The following is a 27,147-nucleotide window of genomic DNA, read 5'->3' as shown; positions in this document are numbered from 1 at the left end:
ATTCTAAAAAATAAATTAAAAAATCAAATTGTTATCATCAATGTAATATTATTGTTAATTATATTAATAATTAATATAATCATACATATATCTATATAAAATATAAATATAAAATGCATATAATAGAAAATAGAAATTTATATCATAAACAAATAGTTTGATATCTATTTAATGTACAAAATTACTCATATTATACAAAAATTATATAATAAATATTAAAAAAGAAGTAATATTATAAGAATATAATATATTTCATATAAACTCAGTATTTATAATATTAAAAAAAATATTACAATATTAAATATATATTTTTAAAAATATCTTATTATATATATATGAGGTATATTTATGTACTTATAATTGTTAGAATTTCTATTCAATAAATATTGTGCTTTAAGTCAGTTTCATATTTTACTTCATATTTTGCATAATATAAAATAACAGTATATAAATTTCAACATGTTTATTAAGTGAGACATTTTTTATTAAACATATTGTAAGTGTTTTCATGTGATACATGTCTCCAGAGTTTTTTTAACAGCATCACGTGCATAGGGAATATAAGACAAAGAATACCAAGTCATTGCCAATGATTGAATAATTATAAATAAAAGAGCCAATCCAGCATTTTTTAGCTAAAAATATGCATGTTAATTGGATTAAATTTTGTTATATTTAAAAAAAATATTTATGTTATAAATATTACTATATATTATACTTACATGTAAAGCTGCAAATAAAGTTATTGCAATTGATACAAATACTAAAATAGTTGCAATCACTCTTGTTGGTGCAAACATTTTTTTAAATTGATTGAATGGACCCATTAAAAAGCATGTGCTATGAATAAAATAAAAAATATCTTTTATTTAAAAGTATTGTTATTTGTTTACAATAAAATAAAGGATTATTGGGAAAATAATTACACTTTGAAAAATACAAAAATAATGTTAAAATAATTTTTATGATTTTTATTATATTTTATTAATGAATTTAAGTTACTTAATATTATGATACTTAGTTATAAAGTTAATATTATGATATTTTTTAAAATTAAACATATTTGTGAAAAAAATGTGTAGATACATAAGTACATAGAGTAATACCTAATAATAAATAAGTACCTAAAAGTATAAGAATATTTAATTTTAATATATTATTCTACCTTGCTAATGAGATGATATTTCCTAGAGTATAAAATACAGCAAAGACTGTAAGTCCTTTGTGTAAAAATAAGGCAAAAGATCCAAGGAAAGAGCAGAGAATACCAACAATAAAACAAATAGCAAAACCTTTTATTCGAGTAGACCAACTTAATGTAGTTTGATCCATAACCTATAAAGAACAAAATACATACAGTTTATTTTAATATTTCAGTATATTGGTAAAAAAATATTAAAATGTACTGTTATACAACATATATAATTTTTTTTTTTAATTTATAAGCTTACCATAAAATCCACATCAGTCTTCCATTAAAAATTGTATGCATTTAAAATAATAATTTCATATAAATCAAATCAAATTACATGCATTTTAAAAAGTTTATATTACTAAAAATTATACAATTTTAATATTAATTACCTGAGTAATAATACCACTTTCTTCATCACATTGGTCATTACCACTTAAAGCTCTTTTTAATTTATCCATTTTCTGTTTCCAACTAATTATTATTTTTTAAAAATAATATTTTTATCTTAATATTTCAAAACAACACAATATTTTTTCACAAACTTAGAAATGATCCATCTTCCATTAATATGTAACTCATATTAATATTTAAATTTGATAATTATAATATAAATTGTATTTATACTTAAAATTGAAAGAAAAATATAATAAAATATAAATAAAGTAAATGTCAATAATCTTTTTGTATAGATATAAATAATATACTACGCGTAACAGCTGTTCTGTATAAATTTCTCAATTCACACTTTATTTATAAAAAAAAATTTTCTATTCTGAATATAAATACATAAATATATGTACTTAGGATATTTTCAAAAGACATTCAGTGATGCAACATAACAAATTTTTTAAGATCTATAAAATTCGAATTTTTAAACTATAAAATGATGTGATTGATTGGAATGATAACAAGTACATAATTTTTTGGTTAAGTAAATCATACATATATATTATGTTATATAACAATAATAAATCACTAATTACTATAATTTTAAATCTCTATAAATTATTTTAATAAAAAAACTTAATTGAATTATTATAGAAGGAACATATAATTAAATATTTTATATTTGTGTATTCATTAAAAATTTTTACTTTATTTTTTTTTTAGTTTTTTTCATATTTTAGATGATATTGATTACAAATATAATATATTATACAAATATATTTAAAAACAGATTTATTTTATGAATACATAGATACAATTTCATTTATATATTCTACTGCTTCTTTCTCTCCAATTTTTCTTAATATTGTTTGTATTTCCTTCAGTGATAAAGTTGCTTCCACCTAATAAATTTTTATTTTTTTTTTTTATATAAAACTTCGTAATAATAATATAATATTATTAATTATATTATTAATAATATAATTAATCATTAACTTACATCAATATAATTTAAAAGAAACAATGATGGACTTGTTGAACTATGCTGGAATGTTTTTAACAAATATTCAACATTTAAATGTTTTGCAAGTTTCTGCCAACCTTGTGTTTTATCTAAAAGTATAGATAATTTTTCTTTATGCTCATTATTTAACCAATTTATCTCTGTATCTTCATCCTTTAATTCTAATTTTGTAGTAACTGAACACATTTCGTTTGTTGTTTCTTCATATTGTCTATTAAAAAGTTGCAAAATCTATAAAAAAAAATATTTGATTAAAATTATATATTGTATATATTTTAATATTTAATTTGATATTTTCATTGACTAATTTTATTTGAGTTAATTTATTGTAAAATAATATATATGAATATAATAATTACATCTGGTTTATTTTTAGCTAAATCAAATGATGATTGTCCAATAACTTCATCTGCATTTTCATCTTCTGCATCTACTTCAACTTTTACTTTGATATGAGACTCTTTCTTTTTATCTATTGGCTATTAAAGAAATTTCATAAAAAATATTATATTTTTGGATCAATAATTAAAAAAATTAAAATATAAAAAAAGTAAATAAAATTTAAAAAAAAATAACGTACATTATTTGATTCTCGATTATGATTTTGAATATGTGGATCTGCACCATGTTGTATTAACAATGCACATAATTCTTTTGCTTGAACTCCTGCATATACAACTGCAGTATGCAAAGCAGTATTTCCACTAAAGTTTCTTTTATTTACAGATATATTTGTCTGTAAATAATAATATATTTATATTAAAAACAGACAATAACCATAATTGCATAATTGGATAATTTATATTAAAATATTAAATAATATACCTTTTTAAGTAAATATTCAACTATATTCTTATGTCCACTTTCAACAGCTATATGTAATGCTGTTCGACCACAAGACCTATCAGTATTATTTACATTTACACCTGCATGAACAAGTGAACATACTGCATCATATGATCCTGCTTTTGCTGCAAGATGTAATGGCATCCATCCAACATCATTGTATGCTTCAATGTCAATTTTTTTTTTGGATAATAACACATTAACACATGCACCAGCTTCAGGAACTAAAATAAATTACATTAAAATAATTAGATGTGTAAGTATTTGAAAAATTTTTTGAGAAAAATTTTTTTCAAATTATGTAGATATTTTTATATTTTTATTTTTTTACATTTCTTTTTTTATTTATTATTATTTTATTTTATTTTATTTACTAAAATTTATTTTAATACTGTTTTTAATTGAATTTGTATTTTATTTTTCAATAATTCAATTTACTTTTTACAGCTGTATGTAATGGAGAAAATCCATGATCATCTGTTCGATTTGGATCAGCACCAAGCATAAGTAATGCTTCTGTTATTTCTGGTTGATTTTGTAATATAGCATAATGTAATGGAGTCTAAACAAAAAATTATATATCCATTAAAATATATTAAATATGTAATAAAAATATTATTATATATAAATTAATTTAAAATGAATATAAAATATTTAATAAATTCAATAAAAATTAAAGTAAATAAAAAGAAAATAAATAAATTTTTAAAAAATATTTACTTTTCCAGAATTATTTTGTCCATTAACGAGTGCTTTACAATCTTTATTAGAACTTATTAACATTAAAAAGTATTTCACGATATCTCGTTGACCATATCGAAGTGCTGCATGTAATGGAGAATCTCCGTATGTTGTCGATCGATCATTAAATAACTTTTGAATATATTCTTCTACATTTTTTAAATCCATTTTCATATATTGTATAACTTTAGTAAGTACATTTTTAGCAAACATAATATCATCTTGATTCTAATAACAAGAATTATTCATTCAATATTATTTATTTATATATTATTAAAAATATTAAAATAAATAATATTTGCAAAAATATATACAAATCAATTAACATATAAATTAAAAATAAAAAATATTTACTTGCATAGTTGAAGGACCATCAGTAATTAGCATATTTTCTTCATTATCAAAGAATTTTAAATAATCTATAAAAAAAACAAATGCAAATCAAATTTTTCAAAATAAATTTTATCTTTGAGATGTAAGAAATTATATACTTACTGTCGAGATCCATATTTTTAAGAAATTCTTTGCATATTGGTGATGTAATACCTTCGGATAATATTTTTTTTATTTCTTTAGAATTATTTAAAATATCTGATATATTTTCATTTTCATTATAATTAGAAATTGGTAATATAGATGATAATTCTGAGCTTCCAGAATGAGATATTCGTTGTCGTTTCCTACCTATAAACATATTTATATGATTTATTTAAGTTTTAAATTTGCTTTAAATTTATAAAAAATTAAATTTATATATACACAATATATGCATATAATTTACCTGTAATTCTGTCACTTGGTTTATAAGTAAATTTTATTGGTTCAGAACAATCTCCATCAGATGGTCGTTCTAATTGTATAAAAACCTCTTTTGGTGTAGTAATATTAAGATCTCTATATGGTGGAGTTCTATAAAAAAAAATTTAAAAATTATATATATTGATATTAATTAACATAATTATATCAATATATTATTGAAAGCTTAATAATAATTATTAAAATTTCTTTTATAAAAATCATGTCTAAATAAATATGAAAAATTTAATAATAATATTATGTTATAATAATCTGTACCTAAGTAATATTGAATTCTATAAGTTGAAATATTTCAATAATTGGAAAAATAAATATCAACTTAGATTGATAATATCTGTTTCTATTCCTAACTATTATTATAGAAATTATAAAAAAAAATAATATAATTAATAGTATTACGAAAAATCTTTTGCAACATTATATTTATTTTCTGTAATCATTGAAAAAATATAAAAATGATCTATTTCTAATATATTACTATACCGAAATACAATAGCATATTGATGATGAACATCCAATTCTGAAAAGCGTCCATATTCACACCAAATTTCACAATCGTCCTCATTTAATTCGAAAAATTTTACCTTAATATTTTCTGTAATAAAAAATATTAAATTAATTATTGTATAAATAAAAATATTAAAATAATAACATCTATTCTTTATATTTTGAATATATATATTAATAAATTATTATTAAACTACTTTTTCCAACTTTCTCTACAAGTATAAATACTTCTTCAGCTCCTTCAACGCTGCTAGTATGTTTATCAATTCTGCATATTTTAAGTTCTCCTGTTAATGCACTCTCTGTAAAATTACATTATATATTTAAAAAAAATTTTTTTTTTTATTTATTTTCTTGAAATTATAAATTATTTTATATTAAATATTTTATATTAATTACTTTTACTACACTTATTTGTCTATAATTTTATTTAAATTAAAATATGCTTTAATCTATTTAAAATAGGAAAAAATAATAAAATGGAAAAATTGTAAATTATCATTTCAATGATTTTAGAAAATTAAAAAAATAGAGTCTTATATAATGTTATCAGATTTTGTTGATTTTTACAAAAAATTTCTTAAGAATTTTTATAAAAACTTCATAAGAATTTTTTATCTCACCAATTATTAAATAGAAACTTTTTCTCTTTATGATTTTAATCATAGAAAATTTTTTATTTTTTGTTTATTCTAATAATATTAATAATTTTATCTTCTCTGATAGAAAAAAATTCTATGAATCAATCAATAATAATAAAAGAAAATTATAATACAAGAAAATTCTATGAATCAATAATATGATTTAAATCTTATTTTTATATATAGATTATAACATACAAATTTGAATAAAATTTCATTAAATATATATATATATTTATATATCTATATATATATATAGATTATTTTACAATAAATGATCAATCATAAAATCATGTACCATAAACCTAAATAAACTTATTTTTTTACTTACTGAGATTATTAATAGGATGTGAATATATAGGATCTGTTATCGGTATCATAATTTCATTTTGATCCAAGATAAATGCTTGAAAGCATAATGCCACACTATTCAAATTCACATATTTTTGGTAGCGGTCTGCATCAGATTTAATCTTTAAAATGAAATGATTATTTAATTTAAGATTTAATTACAATATAATTATTAATGTAAATAATAAAATAACATACATGTGCTTCTTCTATAGTACTAAGGGTAGCATTTATATTTTCGCGTTTTTTCATTTCCAAAGTGTTCCTTTTAATTTTTCTTATAAGTTCATCTCTAATATATTTTTTTGCTGTATGTATAATTGCCATTCCATGAAATCTAAATAACATATTAATAATAAGTGAATAAAATAAAATAGAAAATAAAAATAGAATAATAAATATAATTAATAATTTAATTTTAATAAATCTTAATTTTATGAAATTATATGAATATAGAATATGAATGAATATTATATATGTTGCATACGTTGCAATATATTCATTTTCTGAGGATACTTTAACATCATGTGGATCATCACAATCCAGACTATCATCTCTATGGACTAATTTATGTGGATGAGGAATTCGTTGATGTTCATCAGATGTAACTAATGTACATCGTATTATTGCATTATTTGGATATTTATGTAACTATATAAAATATTGAAGTTATTTATTTATTATTTATATAGCTTTTAAAAATTCAAAATTATATATTTTTATTTTTAATATTAAATAATTATTAGTAAATTATATATTATTATGTCAAATAATTATTCTTATATACATAATTATATACATACTTGTACTGTTGGTGCATTTTTACGACGATTATTATTATTACTTGATCCCACTAAACTTCCATGTGTTCCTACCATTTCTGATTTATATCGAAATCTAAATTTATCTACTGGTTGCTCCAAAATTGTTATATATGGTGTTTCAATAACTGAAAGAAAAATAATAAAATATATTTTATAATACTTTAATATAAAGAAAATTAAATATCACAAAATATATACTTATTGCATCCTTTAATGGTAAAAATTCAGAATTTGATAATGGTGATAATAGAGCAGACATAGGTGAATTAACACTTGCTGTTCCTTGAGATCCATAAAGTGGATTATAAATATCTTGATTGTTCATTGCTTAAAAAGAATAATATATATATTTTTTTTATTTACTATTGCAAAATTTCATTTACTTTGTGAAATATTTATTTAAGATAAAATTAATTATAAAAATTAAAAACAAATTGACAATTACCATTTCCATAAGAAAAAAAGTTCTGGTCTTCAGAGATAAACTCTAAATTTGTATAATTGTCGTAAATTTCAGGCATTGTGTTATAAAAAAATTATCACACAATTAAATAAATATTTAATTCAAATATTTAAAAATAATTAATATATTAATTATATAGACATTAAAAAATTATATAAAAAATATAAAAATTAAAAAAAAACTTTAAATTGAATACAATTCTTACGACGTTCATCATAATTACGATGTACTCACCGAATATTAAAATTATTTATCCTTATCCTAATGAAGCGTCAGCATATATAACCTTGATCAGATACGATAGGTTTTTCCCCATATAAAAATCAATCATTCTTAAAAATTAATTTTCCATAAGAATATTAATATTAACAGTTTGTTGAATCCTCAAATTCAATTCTAATGTTGAGTTCAATATTTTGTATGAATTTTTAATTTTGTATGAAATCTACAAATAATTGTATGAAGTCTACAAATAATAAATAATTAAATATTGAGAATATTTAATTTACAAATAAAATAAATGGATATCTTTTGATTTAATTTATAAGAATATTTATTTTTTGTTTATTTTTTTATCAATTATTAAAAATAGATTTTGATAAGTTTTAAAAAATATTAATTTTAAAAATTTATATTGTTAAAAATTATAAATATTTCAATATAATCCAATATTGATATAAATTTTTGTATCTCTTAAAACTATAATTGTAAATAAAACATAAACTAAACTTATTTTCAATAAATAAAAATGTAATTAGAAATTAATGTTTTCTTTGGAATATTTTTATGCAAGATTAAAAATCTACATTATTTATAGTTTTACGAATGATTTATCTGTAATCACTGATTCGATTCAATAAACATATATAAAACATATATAAATGCGTAAATAATACGCATTTTTAAAAATATATAATTTTTAATATTATGTATATTTTTAATATTTAATATTTCCAATTTTAAAATTTATATCTTTGAATTTTATTTATTAAGATCTATCAATTAATAAGAAATAATTAAATTTTAATTTATTTTTTTCATTCAATTTTTTGTGCATATATATATATATATATATATATATATATATATATATAAAATTTTCAGAAGATTAATAGCTATCAAACATAATCGAATTAGAATCATATTTTACAAAAGATGGAGTTATCTTATGAGCACACATATACATATATATTATAAGATAAGAAGTTATATACTAAATATATAGTGACGAACAACATACAATTATTAACACTTTAAGTACAAACTCCATGCAGTAAACTTTCGATACTGTAAAGTGATATTCAGACAGCCAACGATGTCGTTTAAGAACGAAAAAATTGGTATAATTGGCAGGTAATAAAATTTAATTAAATATAAAGTAATTAAAAAATTTTAGTTTTTATTTAGAGGTAATTTAATAATTTATATATATCATTTTATTGAAATTATACATTATCATTTCATATTATTATAATAAAATTATTTTTAACAAGCAATAATTATTCAGACAATCAACTTATTTTATAAAGTTATTAAACATTTTTATATATTTTATAATTTTACATTTAATATCATGTATAATATATTAATTATATAATATATACATATATAATATAATAAATATTTTTTAATAAATATATAAAACTATAAATTTAAAAAAAAAGTTATTTATAAAAAAAACTAAGAATCATATTTATCTTTAATCTAAAATTATTTTGAAATTATAATTCATTTAAAAATTCTATTACAGATACCCTTAAATTGATAAGATAATAGCAGAAAAGTTAAATAGTAAACAACAATTATATAAAGAATTATATAAAATTTTCTTTTCATAATAATATTTTAATAATATATCGAATATATTACTATATGTTTATATATGAAATCCAAAATTTAATATCTAATTTAAATAATACAATTTATAATAACAAATTAATATAAAAATTATAATAATATTAAAAATTTATTAATTCAATTTAAAACATAATAATAATTAATTAATAACAATATAATTTATTTTAGTGGTTTAATTGGTCGCAGTTGGTCAATGCTTTTTGCTAGTGTAGGATACGAAGTAATTATTTATGACATTGTAAAAGAACAAATCACTCGAGCTCTTGAAGATATTCATCAGCAATTGAAGCATCTTGAAAATAGCGGTCTTTTAAGAGGTGCACATACCGCGGAGCAACAATTTAAATTGATTAAAGGTTCATTCACATGTATAATTATTCATAAAATTTATATTATATAATTCAAAAACAATATTAAACAATTCAAAACATTATATTATTGATTAATTAATAATCAACAATTAATAATCAATTATCAACAGGATCAACTAATTTAGTCGAAGTTGTAAAAGGGGTTAAGCTAATACAAGAATGTGTGCCTGAAAATTTACCATTAAAACTTAAACTTTATAATGAACTCGATAACTTAGTTGATGATAAAGTTATTTTATCTTCTTCAACATCTACTTTTCGTCCCTCTTTATTAAGCGAAAATTTAAAACATCGTGAACAAGTTATTGTATCGCACCCGGTATGTATGTTGCATGTTACTAAATTATAGTATATAATATGATAAGTATAATATAAGTATATATAATAAATATTTGTATATAATAAATATTCATATATAGTCAAGTTAAATCATATTTCAAATTAATAAAAAATAAATCAAAGTTTCATGAAATAAAATAGTTTCCAGTGATGATTTCAAGCATATGCACCTCTTGATGTATTATTCGAAACTATTTAATTTTGTCTATAATAAAATTTCCTTTATATTCATCTTTTATCGTTTTAAATTATATTTAATAATAAATTAATTACAAGAAACACTCTTTCAATTTAAAAATTTTGTAAAAATAAATGATTAATTATATTATATTAAATATAGGTAAATCCCCCATATTATGTACCACTTGTAGAAATAGTGCCAGCTCCTTGGACTCGTGCTGAAATACCATTGCAAGTGAAAGCTATTATGACTGAAATAGGTCAAACACCTGTTGTACTAACTAGAGAAATTGATGGTTTTGTGCTTAATCGAATACAGTAATGTAACATTTTTATGATAATATGAATTTTTAAATTTTTTTTTAAGTTTGTAACTTTTATTTTCTATTTTTTATATATTTATTGAAAATAATATATAAAAATATTGTTTACTTTAGATATGCAATTTTAAATGAAGCATGGAGATTAGTTGCTGACGGAATATTAAATGCGAAAGATGTAGACGCAGTTATGAGTGAAGGTCTTGGAATGCGATATGCATTTCTTGGTGCATTTGAAGCGGCGCATTTAAATGCAGAAGGTATATGTAAATTCTTATTATCCAAAAAGGAATTTATTAAATCAATAATTGCATTTTTCTCAGGAATGAAAAAATATTGTGAAACATATAAAAATTCAATTTATGATGTAAGTATGACGTTTGGTCCAGTTCCTAAATTTGAAGGAGAAATGGCAGAAAAAATTAGCAATGAATTAAATGAGATGTGTCCACTAGAAAAATTAAAAGAAAGACGTATATGGAGAGATGATGCTTTGACAAAATTATCTCTATTAAAAAAAGAATTGAATAAGAAAAAATAAAAAAAATTATTATATTAAAATGTTGAAATTGTTTATTATTAAATAAAATTGTAACAAATATAATATGTTAAAAGTTATTTTTTAACGAAATTTTTATTGAATCTCGTTAACAATTTGATTTTTGAATTCATGAAACTCCTATCCAAATTTTCATCAGGTTTTGAAACTAGCTTTTTTTTTTTAAATATTTATTCAAGAAATAAAATATCTTAATAAGTTTTAATTTTTAAATTTTTAAAACTTAGAATTCGATTATTATTAATTAAATAAAAATAAATTCATATCACTACAATATTTTCATTTTCGTTATTTAAGTTTTTAATTTATTATTTTTTGAGTTTCGAATTATAAAAAATTTCAAGAATCAAAATTTTTTAAATTGCAAAGAATTTTATTAAGTTTTGAATAGCCTTTGATTTTGAATATTTTTAAAATAAAAATTAAAATATCTTAGTATTTAGTAATTGATGAAAATATTGTTTGGAAATTGAAATAAAAAATAAATTATTTAAATATAAAGTTTCTTTTTATTTATACAATGCTGAAATTTAACGTTTGCCTCCAACACGTGGAGCTGATTTTTGTGTTATTTTTGCAGCTTTATGTTTTGGAATAGCTTTTGTTTTAGGAGGTACAACTGCTTTCTTTGTTGCTTTTGCAGCTTTCTTTTGTTCCTTTGCAGCTCTAAAAGAGAAATAAATAGTATTTATTTAAAATATATATATACTTTAATAAATATAATAATAGATGTGTAACATTTATAATATGTATAAAATTTGTATGAACCCGCAAAAACCAGACAGTGTAATGAATATAACAATTCTGGGTGAAGCAATTCATTTATTCTAAGACATTCTGAAATCAAACATGAAATGAAATATCATATCTAAGGAACAGATGTCTATAAATTTTTAATTTTTTAATTTTTTTTATTGTGTAATTAATTTTTGTGATTAAATTGAATGATATAATTGTGATATAAATTGAGACAAAGTTTAAGTTTTGAAATAATACTTACTTAATTGCTTGTTCTCTCTGTGCTTTACGAATTTCTGGTTTCATATTACGTTTTGCCAAAATATCTGTAAGAGATGCACCTACAATAGCACGTTGAAATTTTTGAGTACGTCTTGTTCTTTTTTTTGCTTGTTCTTCTTCTTGTCCTTTTTTATGCTTTCGTCTATAATATTAAATTATTTTTTATGAGACTAGCTTTTATCATTGAAAAAAGTTAAAAATAAATATACCTATATAATACAGTCCATGTGACTTTTCTTGGATTACGCCTCATTAAATGTGCGGATTCACATTTTGAATTCAAGAAAGTGAATGTCTAAAAAAATATAGAGGTTATAGATATCAAATAAATGTAAAAAAATAAAAACTAATAAATAGTAGTAAATATTAATAATGAGAATTTAAGAATTTATAAAAAAATAATTAATTATTAAACATACTTTTCCATCTACTTTTACCATGGTTTTACCATGACCGGGATATATTTTATATCCACTGTATGCACAAAGACCGATCCTAAAAAAATTAATATTAATACCATATTTATTATAAATATTTTAATAGTATATTCTTGTAATATGTTGAAATAATTTTTTATGATTGCATTTAATTTAATAGATATACTTCTTAAAAACTTCCACTTACTTCATGTTTAATTATCAAGAAAAGACGGATTCCACAAAAATGGCTGACTTCGTATACAATATGGTGGAATGTATATTAAATAGTACCAATTCTTTAAAATTAAATTTTATATTTAATGATATTAAATATATTAGTGAATGAGATAAATGCATCTAACGTAAATATTTTAAACAGAAATATCTATAAATTTTTATAGATATACAAATAGTTTTATGAAATTAAAGATATTGACTATAAATTTCTTTTAACACGTATAATAAAGAAGATAATTATTTTTTGATAATAATTACAAATATGAATTTTTGTTTAATATTATATAATAAAAGTTTTTATAATAATTATTAAATTGAAAATATTTACACTTTTAAGTTATTTTTGTTATAAAAAAAGTAAAAAATCACGTGCTTTTATATTTTTAAGGTTAATATTTACATGTGTATTATTATCAACGCAAATTGTAAATTTCGAAAATGAAAAATACAAATATTGTGGGATTTGCTGATCCAAAAGAAATAAGTGATAATGATGAAGAAAATGAAATTAATAATATTAAGAAGAAAGTATATAAAAAATCAGGAGGATTTCAATCTATGGCCCTTAGTTTTCCTATATTAAAAGGAATATTGAAACGTGGATATAAAATACCAACACCTATACAAAGAAAGGTAAACTGATTTTAATCAAAATAAATGAATAATATTTATAACTGGTATGTAATAATCTAATTATTTTTTATTTTATTATATTGTACATTATGTAAAAATATGTAATGTTTTTATAGACAATTCCTTTAGCTTTAGAAGGCCGTGATATAGTAGCCATGGCTAGAACAGGTAGTGGAAAGACTGCTTGTTTTTTAATTCCTTTATTTGAAAAACTTAAAACAAGACAAGCAAAAGCTGGTGCAAGAGCTTTAATTTTATCACCTACTAGAGAACTAGCATTACAGACATTGAAGTTCATAAAAGAATTAGGCAGGTTTACAGGATTAAAAGCAACTTTAATTTTGGGTGGTGATAATATGGAAAATCAATTTAGTGCAATTCATGGAAATCCTGATATATTAATAGCAACACCAGGAAGATTTTTACATATATGTGTAGAAATGGATTTACAATTAAATAATATAGAGTATGTAGTTTTTGATGAAGCTGACAGGTGAATATTTATATATATTTTTTTCTTTAAATTATAATTTTTTTTTATTAAATTAATTTATAAATTATATTATACAGATTATTTGAAATGGGTTTTGGTGAACAAATTAATGAAATTATAAATAGATTACCAGAATCAAGACAAACATTATTATTTTCTGCAACATTACCTAAACTTTTAGTAGATTTTGCAAAGATTGGATTAAATGATCCCGTTTTATTACGTTTAGATGTAGAAAATAAAATACCAGAACAATTAACACTTTCATTTATAATATGTCGACCAGAACAAAAATTGGCAATATTGTTATGTTTGTTAAAAAATGTTATTAAAAATAATACTCAAACAGTAATATTTGCTGCTACAATGCATCATGTTGAATATATTCATCAGGTATAAAATTGAAGTTTGCAATTAATATTAATTATTGCAATTTAATATTAATATACTATTTTGTATATAATAATCATATTTCATTAATAGATATTAGAAAAAGCAGGAATTTCTAATACATATATTTATTCAAATTTGGATGCATCAGCTCGAAAAATAAATGCAGCTAAATTTCAAACTAATAAAGTCCATGTTTTAATAGTAACAGATGTTGCAGCACGAGGTTTAGATATTCCACATTTAGATAATGTAATTAATTTTAATTTTCCTGCAAAATCAAAACTTTTTGTACATAGAGTAGGTAAGTAAATGTTTTAAATTGGATAATTTATAGACATATAATTAAATATTTCAATTATTTTGTAAGTAATGATGTAATTTTGTAAGTAATGACTTTAATGAAACATTTGAGATAATTGATTAGTTTCAAGCAAAATATAATTTGACATAAAAAATAATTTTTTATAACTGAATGCAATTGAAAGACATAAAAATGAAGATTGATAAATGATTATAAATTTTTAAATGAAATTATATATTTTTTAATATATTAATTGATATCATTACTTTGTTAAAAAATCATTGAATTTATAATAAAAAAATTAATAATTAAAAAGATATTTTAATTTGAATTATAAAACTTATTATTATATCAAAAAAAAGCATGAATAAAAAAATTTGCATATTTCTTATTTCTGTTATAAAAAATTTTATAAAAATTAAATCAAAATATCTTTTAACTTTTAATGATTTCTTTTATATTCTTTTATGAATTAAAATTTTTTCTTAGTATATTTTCAGCATAGATTATCAATTAGAATAAAAAATATATATTTCTGTTTAGAAAAATAAACTTAATCTTCATATATTCTTTATATAATTATATAAAAAATTATTTTTATATTAAATTATATAAAATTGTTTCTCATTCATTTTTACTAAAATTATTATTTATAGAATAATGAACTGATCCCAGTTACATATCTTATCTCATATAATATAATTAATATATATAATAATAATTATATATTATAATATAATAAAATAATTATGTAGGTCGTTGTGCGCGAGCAGGTCGTACTGGTACTGCATACAATATTGTTAGTCCAGATGAATATGCTTATTTGCTAGATTTACATCTTTTTCTTGGACGCTCATTACATATTGTACCATCTTCTGGATCCATACAAAATACAGATGGTATTATTGGTAAAATGCCACAAGCAATGATAGAAGAAGAACTTGCAGAGTTAATAAATTGGCACAATTGTTCCACGGATCTTGTATGTATTTTCAATATAATTATTTAAAAAAATATCAATGATTTTATATTTCTATTTTGTTAAATTTTATATGTAGAAAAATATGGAAAAAGTTTGTAGTAATGCATATAAACAATATATTCGATCACGACCTGCAGCATCATCAGAAAGTATTAAAAGAGTAAAGGACTTACATATAAGTGAAGCAGGAGTTATACCAGAATATTCTGATGTTTCTTCAAATACTATGAATTTATTATCAAAAATAGTAAATTACAGACCACAAGGAGTATGTATATTTATAAAATTTATATTAATTATACATCATAATTACATAGTTATAATATTTAATTTTTAAATATAAATATTCCAGACAATATTTGAAATTGGAACAAAGACATCCTCTATTGATTATCAAATTATGAAAAAAAAACGTACATTACACAAAGAAAATATTATAAATTTTCGTAGAAAAGTAGATGAATTAAAAATTAAAAAAAAATCGGAAGGTAAATACAAATTTTAATAAATAAATTATTTAATATAAATTTCTATATTCTATTAATATAGATTTATAATCTAATAATTGAAAGTATATATTATAGATTTATCAAGAACAGTGGATCTTCCATCAAGTACAACTGATGAAATCAGAACAGCATTTAATACAATTGTGCTTCCAAAGAAAAGAAATCTCGATGATTTGTATAAATATAAAAAGAAAAAACGATCAGTAATACGAGATGAAGAATTTTTCATTCCATATTACGCTCCCGATAAACATACAGAAGAAGGGTAAGTTTTTAATAATTAAATAAATATTTTTATTGCATATATATTATATTTAATTATATTCTTACAGTTTAGCAGTTAATTCTTTTAATGCAGAAGCAGAAAAAGTACAAATGGACTTAACTGCTGATAATGAAGAATCTCAACGATTACAAACACAAATTAAAAAATGGGATCGTAAAAAAAAGAAAATAATTACTATTAATAATGTACGTTAAAATTATGTTACGTTTAAAATTATTAATAAATTTATAATAAATAAAATACTTGAAAGAAACATTCTTTTTAGGAACAAAATGTTCGTAAAATACGAACAGAATCTGGAGTTTGGATACCTGCTAGTTATAAATCAAATCGTTATTCAACTTGGAAAGAAAAAAGCAAAGTTGATGTTACAAATGACGATAACAGTGAAGAAGAATCTTCACAAATACAGAAATGTATGTGTAAATATCATTTGTTAGTAGTATATATTAGCATATACATTATAAATATATATATATATATATAAATATAAATATAAATTTTTTAGTGAAAACAATAGCTAATACACATTGGGCGCGACACAATCAAAAGATAAAAGAAAAAATTAAAAGAAATAATGAATTGAAACGGCCAGAACAAATTCTAAAAGCACGTAAATTGCTTGATCAAAGACGTAAAAGAAACGGTCGAAAAAATAAAAGAAGTCAGAGAAATAATGGAAAGAAACATTAAAAACAACTTATCATATTTATATATATGTTCCAAATATTGAAAATATGTTTTGCAATATAAAGAATAAATATTTTATCATGTATATCTCTTCTATTTTTCTTTCTTTTTATATTTATATTTAATTTTAAAAAATATAAAAATAATATTTGTTTTTTAACAAGATTTCGAATTTCAGAAAAAAAAAAGATTAGGTTATTCAAAATTAAAAATAATATTATAATAACTTTTCATCATAAAATGATTATGAAATATTATATAATTTGAGAAGATTTCTATTGCATCATTGTCAATTTTCTCATAATTCTTGGTTTCTTCATCGGAAGCTTATTACTTGGAATTGGAGGTAGTTTTCTGCGAAATGATGGAAGCCTCAGAAAATTATATAGACTAAGAAGAATGTTATTTTATGCAAAAAATAATAAATCTTAAAATGGTACTTTTATATATATATAAAATCATCTTATTTTATATTAAATAATTTATAAAAACTCTAAAATATAATTATTTTTGAAATGAAAGTTTTATTATTCATATAATTATAATTGTTGTAATTGTTGTAAGATCAAATAAAATAAATCAAATAAAATTTTGATAAAAATTATTAATCATTTTATATTTTAAAAACAAAATGACAATTTTTTTATATTGCAAATGAATTAATTTAATCATGGATGTGACTAAATTATGATATAAATTTGATTATATAAATTATATTACAAGTTTGATTATATATTATATATGATATATATAAGTTTGGTAATTGATGCTTTTGCATTGTTTTACAAATGTTGAATTTCAAGTACTGCAAAATATATAATATATCGAGATTAAATATTGTATTAAATATGATACATATAATATGAATTAAATATATAGTTTTGTTCTAAATGACGAAAAGTATATTCTATCTTTAAATTTATTTATATTAATAAATTAATATATTGTATTATATAATAAATTGATATATTATTTTCCAATCGCGACTAGCAATATTAATTGAAGTTAAAAAAAAAACAAATATAATATTGTATGAGTTCGAGTTAGATTCATAAAATGATAATTAGTTTGATAGTTTTAATAGGAAATATATAAAATATTAATATCAGAACATTATAAATCATGTATTAATGTTGATCATCGTTCATTATTTTTTAGAAATATATTTATATATATTTTTAATTATTATATATATATTCAAATTTAATTTAAATTGATCATTTAAGTTATATCATTCAAAATAATTATAATCGGTATGCTTAAAAAATATTGGATATATACATATTTTTTGTATTATGTCAATCAATTTGTATTTATTTTTCATATTAAACCAATTAATATTTTTATTTATATTAGAAACAGTTTTATTGCATAATTTTTATTAATAATATTGACTGTTATCTAAGTAATATTATTTTTTAAAATTTATTAATCATTGATAAAATTATAAGAATATAAATATAAACATACATGAAAACAAGATTATTTTGACAATTATTTACTGAAATATTGATCGATACAAATTATGAAGATAGTTCAGGTATTTACCTAGGTAAGGTCGTAAGTCATTTGCACAATCTTTAAGAATTTACTCTAAATATTTATTAATTTATTCTAAATTAATTCTTAAAATTTCTTTTATATAATTTAATTTAAATTGAAGTGAAAAAAATATAGATTGAATAAAATAATGATATCAATTAAATGATTGTTATGACAGAAAATATAAAAAATATAATACAAATTTCAATAAAATTCTATGATTCTTATTTAATGATCGAAAATCTTTAAAAATTTAATTTTTTAAAAATTCAGTATAGAAAAATATTTCCTTTATTTGTTATCAAAACATTAAGATTTTTCATCAAAAACTAATAAATCTTTATAGAAATGAATAGGAATGAATTTGTTAGTTGCTTCTCAATCGAGAATTCGTGCAGAAGAAAATGGTCACAGCGGTTGTTTGACCACAATTTCGATGATACCAATTGTGAAAATAAGTCTATTCGTAATCAGATGGTTACGTCTACGATCTACCATTTAATATTCATACTGTTATGACTATTTCTTATCTACGTCATATGATTAAAAATAAAAGTTACTATTCAATTCAATTCGTATAATTACTCAATTCGTAATATTTACTTATGCAGCCAATGATTTTGTGGAAATAGTGTCATATTTGGCATTACGCATATTGTTATAAAAAATAATTTTGCAATGCAATTTGTATTCTTTGTCTGATGACAACTATGTTCAAAGGTCTTCAGATATTACTCTAAATAGATAATAAATACATTTCATATATCTTAATTTATTTTTTCGATAATTTCAATGATTCATCGTTATATTGTCAGAATTTAGCATTAGACATGTTAGAACATCTTAATATTAATAAGTAATGAAACTCATTCGCTTATAGAAAGGTTCATATTCAGGAAATAATTAAATATAAATATTCCGTGGCGGAAAAATATGTTCTTTTTATACACAACATACATATCCAAGAAATCGATCGTCAATGTAGAATTGTAATAATACTTGAAAACTAGTTGCATTTTTATTTGTGAACAACTCTCATTTACAATATAATATACTTATTGCATAATATTTCTGATTTTAAACTTCTATAATGTAATTGTATAAAAAAAACTATTGTATGCTATTGAATGTTCGAATTTCAATTAAGCATAATTGATGTTTTTGCATTTCCATTATGTGATTCCATTTATTTGAATCATATAATTCATGAAATCATGTACAAGTAATCATATTACCTTGTTATTTATTGTAAACGATGCTAAAAGGCGATAGACAATTTATCAAGCAATTTATTGCAGTAAATTACTCAATATTGTTAAGTAATATTATTTTTTTTAAATTATATTTTATAATTTATAATTTATTATAAATTTTATTATTATAATATTTTTTTCTCAAACGATAATTTTCAGAATTTTGCAGAATTTTTAAAATATTTATATAATGTGCATATTTTTCTCAATATTATTTCGGCTATTTCTAATACCAGAAAATTAACGTAAAATTGACCAACTATTTTTTATAACAAATTCAACGAAATTATGGAAAATTATTGTTACATTTCGATATAATAAAAATATTGTCTATAAGTGTTGCTTCAATTTGCTTCCAGTTTCGTACTCGAGAATAAAAAATTATTTCTTTATACTTAAATTTATATTTAATTAATAGATAAACAATGAAATTTCTGAAACACGAAAAATGTATATTAATAATAAAAAATATTGCTAAAAATCTATAAATTATCTTTATAATATTTTATTCGATTATGTATTATTCATAATTAAATATATATATGTATGTACATATGGATTTTAAATATATATTTCTTGTGTGTATCCTCAGAATAACCTTGTGATATAGATTGTATTTCACAATCCGCAAATATTTTTTTCATTTCAATAATGATACGTTCTGAATCTTTGTCAATTCTTAATTTTCTATATTCTAGTTTAATAAAATTCTAGAATAAAAATTTTTGCTAAATATAAAAAAAATTAATGTAAGCATGTTATGTATTGATAAAAAAAATTTTAATGTGAAATAGAATCAATTACTTCACAGATATTAAAGCCTTCTACTCGTATATATACATATAAGAATAAATGGGATGTCAGTCAAACAATTGACAATATGATACGATCATGAGTATGACCGTATGCTATGCATACGTGTCATCTATAGACTGCCACTCATGGTGTCCGCATCTTACTTGATTATGACTAAACCGTACACGGTACTATGAAACTACGTTAGCGTTCTATGAATGAACGCACGTGCATTGTATTATTGGTCGAGGCACGTACTTAGATACATAAAAAGCCAAAAAGAGACAACGAGATGTATACATATAGAAAGGGACAAATGAAAGAACTGGAAAAGCATACTACCGGTTACTATTTGGCCATACAAATCAATATATTTATGAATATAAGTTAGATCTATACGAATTATTTTTAGTTTTTCTATTCCTTCTTATTCCTAAAAAGGAAAAAGAAAAAATAATGAGAAATAAAAAATAAATAAATAAAAAAAAAATCTGATCTGAATGAGGCCGTGAATACCATTCATTAAACACTTCCTTAGTTGATTAAACGAATTGTTTTGAAATATCCTGTTGTTAACAATCAACAAATTATTGTAAAATGAAATACAGAATAATTAAAGATGCGATGAAAACTTAATTATATGGATTTCTAAATGCTTATTGTGTTGATAGATAATTTGTGTTTGATAGACAATATTCAAACAAATATTATTAATGACTGAATGGAAAATTACATAGTTGCGTAATGATATTTATAAAAATCGATATTTTGATATAAATTATAGATATTTGATTGTAGATAATTAAATTTTTTAAATATTTTTTTATAAATCTTTTATGATAATAAAAATTATAATATATAAAATTATAATAAGTATGGAAATTTTCTAAATAATTATTTATTTCATAAAATATCTCAGAAAATATATATGTAATATATATGATTTCAAATAAATTGTTATTATGACGTACATTTAAGTACTTTAAACCTTTTAAGTATCACAATTTTCTTTATCAGATTCGTTCTTAAATTATGTTGTATATTTTTGTCAATAATTACATAAATTTATCTCAGTAATATAACAAGAGCCTCAAATTATCAAATTTAAATTTAATAATCAAAAATTGGATTAATTTTGTTTTGATTTTAATTTCTAACAATTATTGCATTTATTATAAAGGTAATTTAAAAAAACATTTGAAAATATGAGCTCAATACCTAATTTCATAAGAAACGATGTTTGTGGAAATGAATTGGAAATCTGATATTAATATATGTAGTGTTAGTTACTTTATGCTCATTATTCTGTTTATATATATTCATTGCAATAATTAATTGTAATACATATATCGGTATGTAATTTAAGATTTAATAGAAAAATTATATGAAAAATTTATTGTATTTATTTTCAGTTTCAATTTATTAAAATTGCATATCAAATAATATTTGTATTAGAAAATAAAATTTGAAAATAAAAGATGTGAAAACAATCTATGAAATTTTATTATATATATATCATATTTATGAAATTTTATTTGATTTCCCATAATATATTAGAAAATACTGATCAAAGGCTATAAAATAATATATGAGATAATTTATTAAAAGTGAAGTCTGAGATATCTCTTTTTTGTATGATTGTTTGAATATAATAATCTGGAATTCATGTGAATTAAATAATAAATTTTTTTTTAAATATATTTCGTTAAATAAACTTGTCGTTATTTGTAATTTATTCGTTTTTTAGAAATATTGATATTTTTTTAATAAATTATCTATTTTATGTATTAAAAATTTGATATCTTTAAAGTATATGATAAAACATTCTTTATATATTCCTATATTTTTGAAATAAAATTTGATAAAAATTATATCTATTAAATTATATTAAAACTTTAAATGAAAAATAGATAAATAATAATTGTAATTTAAAATTGTATAAGAAAAATTTCATCTCAATTGTGTTTGTGTAAAATATCATAATACTTTAATCTTATCATGTGTACCATGTCTATAGTCGAGTCTTTTATTGCGTTAGCAGAGTATTCGAGTACACTTTGAAGGCCGTTCTTAGCCAATGTCGCTACATTTCATTCATTTTTTTTTCTTACTTACTACTGTATTTCATTTATTCGTTCAATGTCTTCATAGTATCCTTTGTATTTTCATTAAGATTTCGATTTGTATCTTCGTTTTACAATACTGCTAGTGAAAAAACTTTCTTAGTATATATATTAAATATATATAAAATATATAAAAACAAATATCTTTTTCTTCAATTCTAATTCATAAATTATACTTCATTATTTTTATAAACTGACTTTATTTTATAATTTTTAAACATGTTTTTTATTGAAAACTAGATTCAATTTATCTATTTGCCTATTAATCTCTTGAAAATACATGGCACCAAGTTCGACCTTCTCCCCCTAAAATGCTTTTAGCTCAGCAGTGAACATCTGCACCTATGTGTAGCCAACCCTCCAACCGAAAATAGAAACTATTATGATGAAGCATCTGTACTGAAAGTAGAACAAGGAGAAGAAATCTTAGTGAAATATGGGATCAAATATATGTCGCTTATCAACATAAAGACAACTTTGACAAATCATTTATAATATCCAGAAAAATGTATATATAATATTGGATTTTTTAGAATTTTGAGCAAGTTAATTATAATTATAGTTACTTATAAGAGAAGAAAATCATTATTTGTAGCTTTATGCAAAATATCGAATTAAATGCGTCAATGATATATCTGCGAATAGGAAGAATGATACATTTGCAAGTCATTCACATATAGATTTTATAGTTAATCGTAACATACGAAAGAATACACATAGCTCATGATAAGAACTAAGAATAAAACATGCGTCAAGGTTTGCGGTACATGTAAGTACGAAAAATGCTAATATAATCGATATATAATCGACGTTAATAGAAAATGGAAAAAACGATGAATCACTTATAATTTGCAATTAGGTAAAAAAATAATGGTAAAGAAATTATTGAGTTTCCTGAAAATATTATAATTATCTATAAACGAATTAAGGAAAAATCATATCTGATTTGCAAAATTATATAATATAGTGTCTAAATATGCATATATATAAAATTTATGAAATGAAAATGTTTCTTAAAATGTTTCAAAATTCATTCAAATAGTTCGATAGAAATCTTTGGAATAAGAAAATTTTTGAATTTAATTGGTACTGTAGTAGAAGGTCAAGGTTTCAGTGACATGACGCGATATACAAGTTCAGCGAGCCATCACGACATATGATTCTTTTCATTTCTTGTGTTATACTTGGAATTCAGTTTCTCCAGATAACTGAATGTTTGTGAAATATATTCAGAAACAAAAATGTTTTCATATATAGATTGATCGTTTTCGTGAATTGTAACTTTCATTATTTATGTTTTCAAACTTATTTAATAAAAATGTAATAAAAATTAAAATCATTATTATCTGAAATTTAATATTTCATTAATGAAAATTTTTAGAAATAATTTCAAACTTAAATATAAAAAATTAAGAATATATGTATAATACTTATAATATTGTTATTAAGATTTTATTACTAATAAAATTATTCAATCAAGAAATCGTAAATCTTTTTATGTTTTACAAATTTGTTTGTTTGTCTTTTATGTATATATATAACATTTTCTATATTTGAAAAAAGTTTAAACAATATGCATAAAAATTTGCGCGATATTGATAAATGTAATAATCTAAGATTATGAGCACCGCTGTTGAAAGGTGATTATGTATCATCATTGGGTGTGGGTACGTACCGTATGCCGTATGGTCACTATACGTTATACACTGGTCGGATGTATGTCGTCGACATCGTGAGATGCTAGAGCAAGAGAAGTTCTCTGTTGATCTCTGTTTTGTAACATGGACAGAGTTACCATCTGAATATCCTATTCCCAACAGTTTCTAGCACAATATACAAGCATAAATGCACTGGAATTTGATCAAGAAACGTTTCATCCAATCTAATCGAAGAAATAACAAAAATGATTTGAATGATTTTTTAAAGTTATAATTACCAAAATTATCTTATTTTTTTTAAACATATTATTTTTTACAATTTTCTTGATTGTTAATACATCGTATAAGTCAAGAATTAACATGGCAAATCTGAAGAACGTACTAGAATGAAAAACATAATAGTTAGCGTGGCTATTTTGTTTACATTAGGAGATCGCACAAAACGTCCTTTCGTGTTACTTAACGATTGTTCCGCTTCTAGTGACTAATTCTTCAAGGAAGACCCGCAGGTGCAAATGTACCGAGCTTCAGTAGCACGCTTAACTACTTTCTTGTTTATTTGATTGACTGTTTTGTGGAATAGACGTTCGTTATTGTTTTAAATAGATTTTAGATTTTGTAATTAAGATTCAAATTGTGAATGATAATAATGCGAAAAAATTAAAGAAATATTTGTAAAAATAATTACACGATAAAATTTTCTTGCAATGTTTGTGGGCTCAATACCAATATTTCATACAAGATTATTGTCAATACTAACAATAATTAATAATTTTCGTTTTTCGTAGAATATTCTTCTTTTTTGAACATATCATAAGAATCATGAATTTCGTTCTTTTTTTGTAATAGTTTCATATTTATTTTATATTTAAATATTACGTATTTAAAGTACATATAAAGTACAAATGTTATAATGTAGAAATTTATTTCTTTATGTTAAAACAAAAAAAATATCTATGTTGCTATTTATATATCTAATAAAAATAAATATGGTTTATTATTTAATTATAAATTATAAATAATAAATAATGGAAAATTGGATGAATGATATTTGGTGAAAAGTGAAATCATCATACATATATGGAATAATGCAATTTGATGATTGACAAACAATCGATGATAGGTCTATGTATTCTCTTCACTTTTATGTACGATTAGAAAGCGTATAAAATTACAGGAAGCATTAACTATTCACTTTTACTCTAAAGATTCACAGATATTCGCTTCATTGCAAAGATTGTTATAAATATTATAAATATTTTACACTTGTAATAAATTTATATCATTTATGCAGTTTATGATTATATGAATAAGTTTATAATGTTTTAAAATTGAAAATTAGATAGTTGATTTTTTGTTAAAAAAATTTTCGTAAGAAAATAATTATTTTATTTAAAATAAATATATAGAAATTTTTATTATGAAATTATCAAATATTTACTTTGTAATATTTAATAATCATGATATATTGTATATAATTATATATATTGTATCATGATATTATTTGCGTTTAACATGAACATATTCTATGAACAAAAGTTAATGAACAAATGATAATAATTAAATAATTATTGCCTATATATATATATATATATATACACATATTTAATTTTCATACCTTAGTTATTGCTCGCGTAAAATGAAAAGAACAATCTAAGTAATTCAAACAAAAGATTTAATATTTGTTTACATATGTAACATGTAGATACATCTCGAGCATAAATTCTTAATGATTCCAATGCCGGAAGCTGCACTTATGGTTGTACGACTTTTCCTAGATTCTAGCTGTCAAGTAACCATTGCCAACTTAAATCTAGTTATTCATTAAATCCTATGTGAAATACAATTAATATTAATTTATTATATATTAATAAAATTTATTTCGAATTATTAGAAGATGAATAATTGTATATAGTTTTTGATAAAGATGCAAAATAATTTTAAATATGTTGTTGCCATACCAATTTGCATTTGATTATTAATTTCTTTTTACACTTCTTTTATAACTTATATTATATAATTATCATAATTACAAGTATGTGATGTAAATAAAAACATATTGATATGATCAATCTGACTGCAATATCAAAATATACATATTTATATATATATTTTATATACTATATATATAGTATATATATTCATTATTATATATTATATACTTGCATATGTATATGACATGCGTTCAGAGATGAATAGTTCCAGAACTTTAAAACTTTTTGATTATTTTAATTTATACTTATGCAAAACTTAAAACGATTACGATTTTAGTCTTTATAATTTGAAATATTTATAACTGATTCATATCTGAAAAAATTTTTATTTTATTTTTTATAAAAACTTTTATAAATTAATTTTTACCTAATAAAATTTTTGATAAAAAATTAGTAAT

At 20.6% G+C, this 27,147-nt stretch overlaps 5 protein-coding genes, 3 long non-coding RNA genes and 1 other non-coding gene across 17 annotated transcripts; 4 read left to right on the top strand and 5 right to left on the bottom strand.

The window, feature by feature from the left end:
• Positions 1–227: 227 nt before the first annotated feature.
• LOC100865045 (vesicle transport protein SFT2B) lies at positions 228–2,104 on the bottom strand. Of its 2 annotated transcripts, XM_086911617.1 has the most exons (5): positions 1,585–1,851; positions 1,452–1,469; positions 1,166–1,335; positions 723–840; positions 228–635 (listed from the first exon to the last, which is right to left on the bottom strand). In XM_086911617.1, exons 1-5 carry the CDS (start codon positions 1,651–1,653, stop codon positions 507–509), a joined length of 504 nt encoding a protein of 167 aa, XP_086767743.1. In that variant the 5' UTR covers positions 1,654–1,851; the 3' UTR covers positions 228–506. The 2 variants fall into 2 exon arrangements, with proteins under 2 accessions (XP_086767743.1, XP_012348714.2); XM_012493260.3 differs by lacking the exon at positions 1,452–1,469 and having other exon boundaries at positions 1,585–2,104.
• LOC147657058 (uncharacterized) lies at positions 1,898–4,167 on the top strand. Its single transcript, XR_015293171.1, has 2 exons — positions 1,898–2,121; positions 3,900–4,167. It is a non-coding gene; the product is annotated as an uncharacterized LOC147657058 (long non-coding RNA).
• On the bottom strand, positions 2,272–9,134 carry Rel (nuclear factor NF-kappa-B family member relish). 7 transcript variants are annotated; one of them, XM_086911612.1, is made up of 20 exons: positions 9,036–9,116; positions 8,030–8,240; positions 7,778–7,819; positions 7,531–7,659; positions 7,312–7,457; positions 6,996–7,159; positions 6,707–6,845; positions 6,489–6,630; positions 5,714–5,818; positions 5,493–5,604; positions 4,975–5,102; positions 4,689–4,877; positions 4,548–4,612; positions 4,173–4,421; positions 3,891–4,014; positions 3,432–3,676; positions 3,187–3,342; positions 2,966–3,085; positions 2,583–2,837; positions 2,272–2,484 (listed from the first exon to the last, which is right to left on the bottom strand). In XM_086911612.1, the coding sequence occupies exons 4-20, from the start codon at positions 7,655–7,657 to the stop codon at positions 2,380–2,382; spliced, it is 2,571 nt and encodes an 856-aa protein (XP_086767738.1). In that variant the 5' UTR covers positions 7,658–7,659; positions 7,778–7,819; positions 8,030–8,240; positions 9,036–9,116; the 3' UTR covers positions 2,272–2,379. The 7 variants fall into 7 exon arrangements, with proteins under 7 accessions (XP_086767738.1, XP_086767736.1, XP_086767735.1 ...); XM_086911610.1 differs by lacking the exon at positions 7,778–7,819 and having other exon boundaries at positions 8,030–8,261; positions 9,036–9,134; XM_086911609.1 differs by lacking the exon at positions 7,778–7,819.
• Positions 8,867–11,466, top strand: Had1 (beta Hydroxy acid dehydrogenase 1). Its single transcript, XM_003698325.4, has 6 exons — positions 8,867–9,148; positions 9,821–10,008; positions 10,134–10,342; positions 10,703–10,860; positions 10,980–11,122; positions 11,186–11,466. Exons 1-6 carry the CDS (start codon positions 9,111–9,113, stop codon positions 11,401–11,403), a joined length of 954 nt encoding a protein of 317 aa, XP_003698373.1. The 5' UTR covers positions 8,867–9,110; the 3' UTR covers positions 11,404–11,466.
• Positions 11,467–11,910: 444 nt separating this feature from the next.
• Positions 11,911–13,135, bottom strand: RpL24 (ribosomal protein L24). The gene is made up of 5 exons (XM_003698318.4): positions 13,066–13,135; positions 12,861–12,936; positions 12,651–12,736; positions 12,422–12,583; positions 11,911–12,087 (listed from the first exon to the last, which is right to left on the bottom strand). The coding sequence occupies exons 1-5, from the start codon at positions 13,068–13,070 to the stop codon at positions 11,952–11,954; spliced, it is 465 nt and encodes a 154-aa protein (XP_003698366.1). The 5' UTR covers positions 13,071–13,135; the 3' UTR covers positions 11,911–11,951.
• On the bottom strand, positions 12,178–12,306 carry LOC116415252 (small nucleolar RNA SNORA79). Its single transcript, XR_004225833.1, has one exon. It is a non-coding gene; the product is annotated as a small nucleolar RNA SNORA79 (small nucleolar RNA).
• A 400-nt stretch (positions 13,136–13,535) lies between the features above and the next one.
• On the top strand, positions 13,536–17,469 carry LOC100869448 (ATP-dependent RNA helicase DDX54). Of its 2 annotated transcripts, none has more exons than XM_003698305.4 (11): positions 13,536–13,730; positions 13,847–14,223; positions 14,301–14,616; positions 14,707–14,917; positions 15,673–15,899; positions 15,976–16,167; positions 16,252–16,387; positions 16,484–16,673; positions 16,741–16,879; positions 16,960–17,110; positions 17,203–17,469. In XM_003698305.4, exons 1-11 carry the CDS (start codon positions 13,536–13,538, stop codon positions 17,385–17,387), a joined length of 2,319 nt encoding a protein of 772 aa, XP_003698353.1. In that variant the 3' UTR covers positions 17,388–17,469. The 2 variants fall into 2 exon arrangements, with proteins under 2 accessions (XP_003698353.1, XP_086767741.1); XM_086911615.1 differs by having other exon boundaries at positions 16,472–16,673.
• A 5,808-nt stretch (positions 17,470–23,277) lies between these two features.
• LOC105736827 (uncharacterized) lies at positions 23,278–26,578 on the bottom strand. The gene is made up of 5 exons (XR_015293169.1): positions 26,374–26,578; positions 25,220–25,322; positions 25,034–25,136; positions 24,773–24,947; positions 23,278–23,491 (listed from the first exon to the last, which is right to left on the bottom strand). It is a non-coding gene; the product is annotated as an uncharacterized LOC105736827 (long non-coding RNA).
• Positions 23,526–24,587, top strand: LOC147657057 (uncharacterized). The gene is made up of 2 exons (XR_015293170.1): positions 23,526–23,866; positions 23,957–24,587. It is a non-coding gene; the product is annotated as an uncharacterized LOC147657057 (long non-coding RNA).
• Positions 26,579–27,147: the final 569 nt, after the last annotated feature.

Source organism: Apis florea, unplaced genomic scaffold (genome assembly GCF_048593485.1).
Source record: "Apis florea isolate Af1SG1 unplaced genomic scaffold, ASM4859348v1 contig_3326_pilon, whole genome shotgun sequence".
NCBI lineage: Eukaryota > Metazoa > Arthropoda > Insecta > Hymenoptera > Apidae > Apis > Apis florea.
Note: the sequence above shows the minus strand (reverse complement) of the source record. Positions and strands in the feature narration are given on the sequence as shown.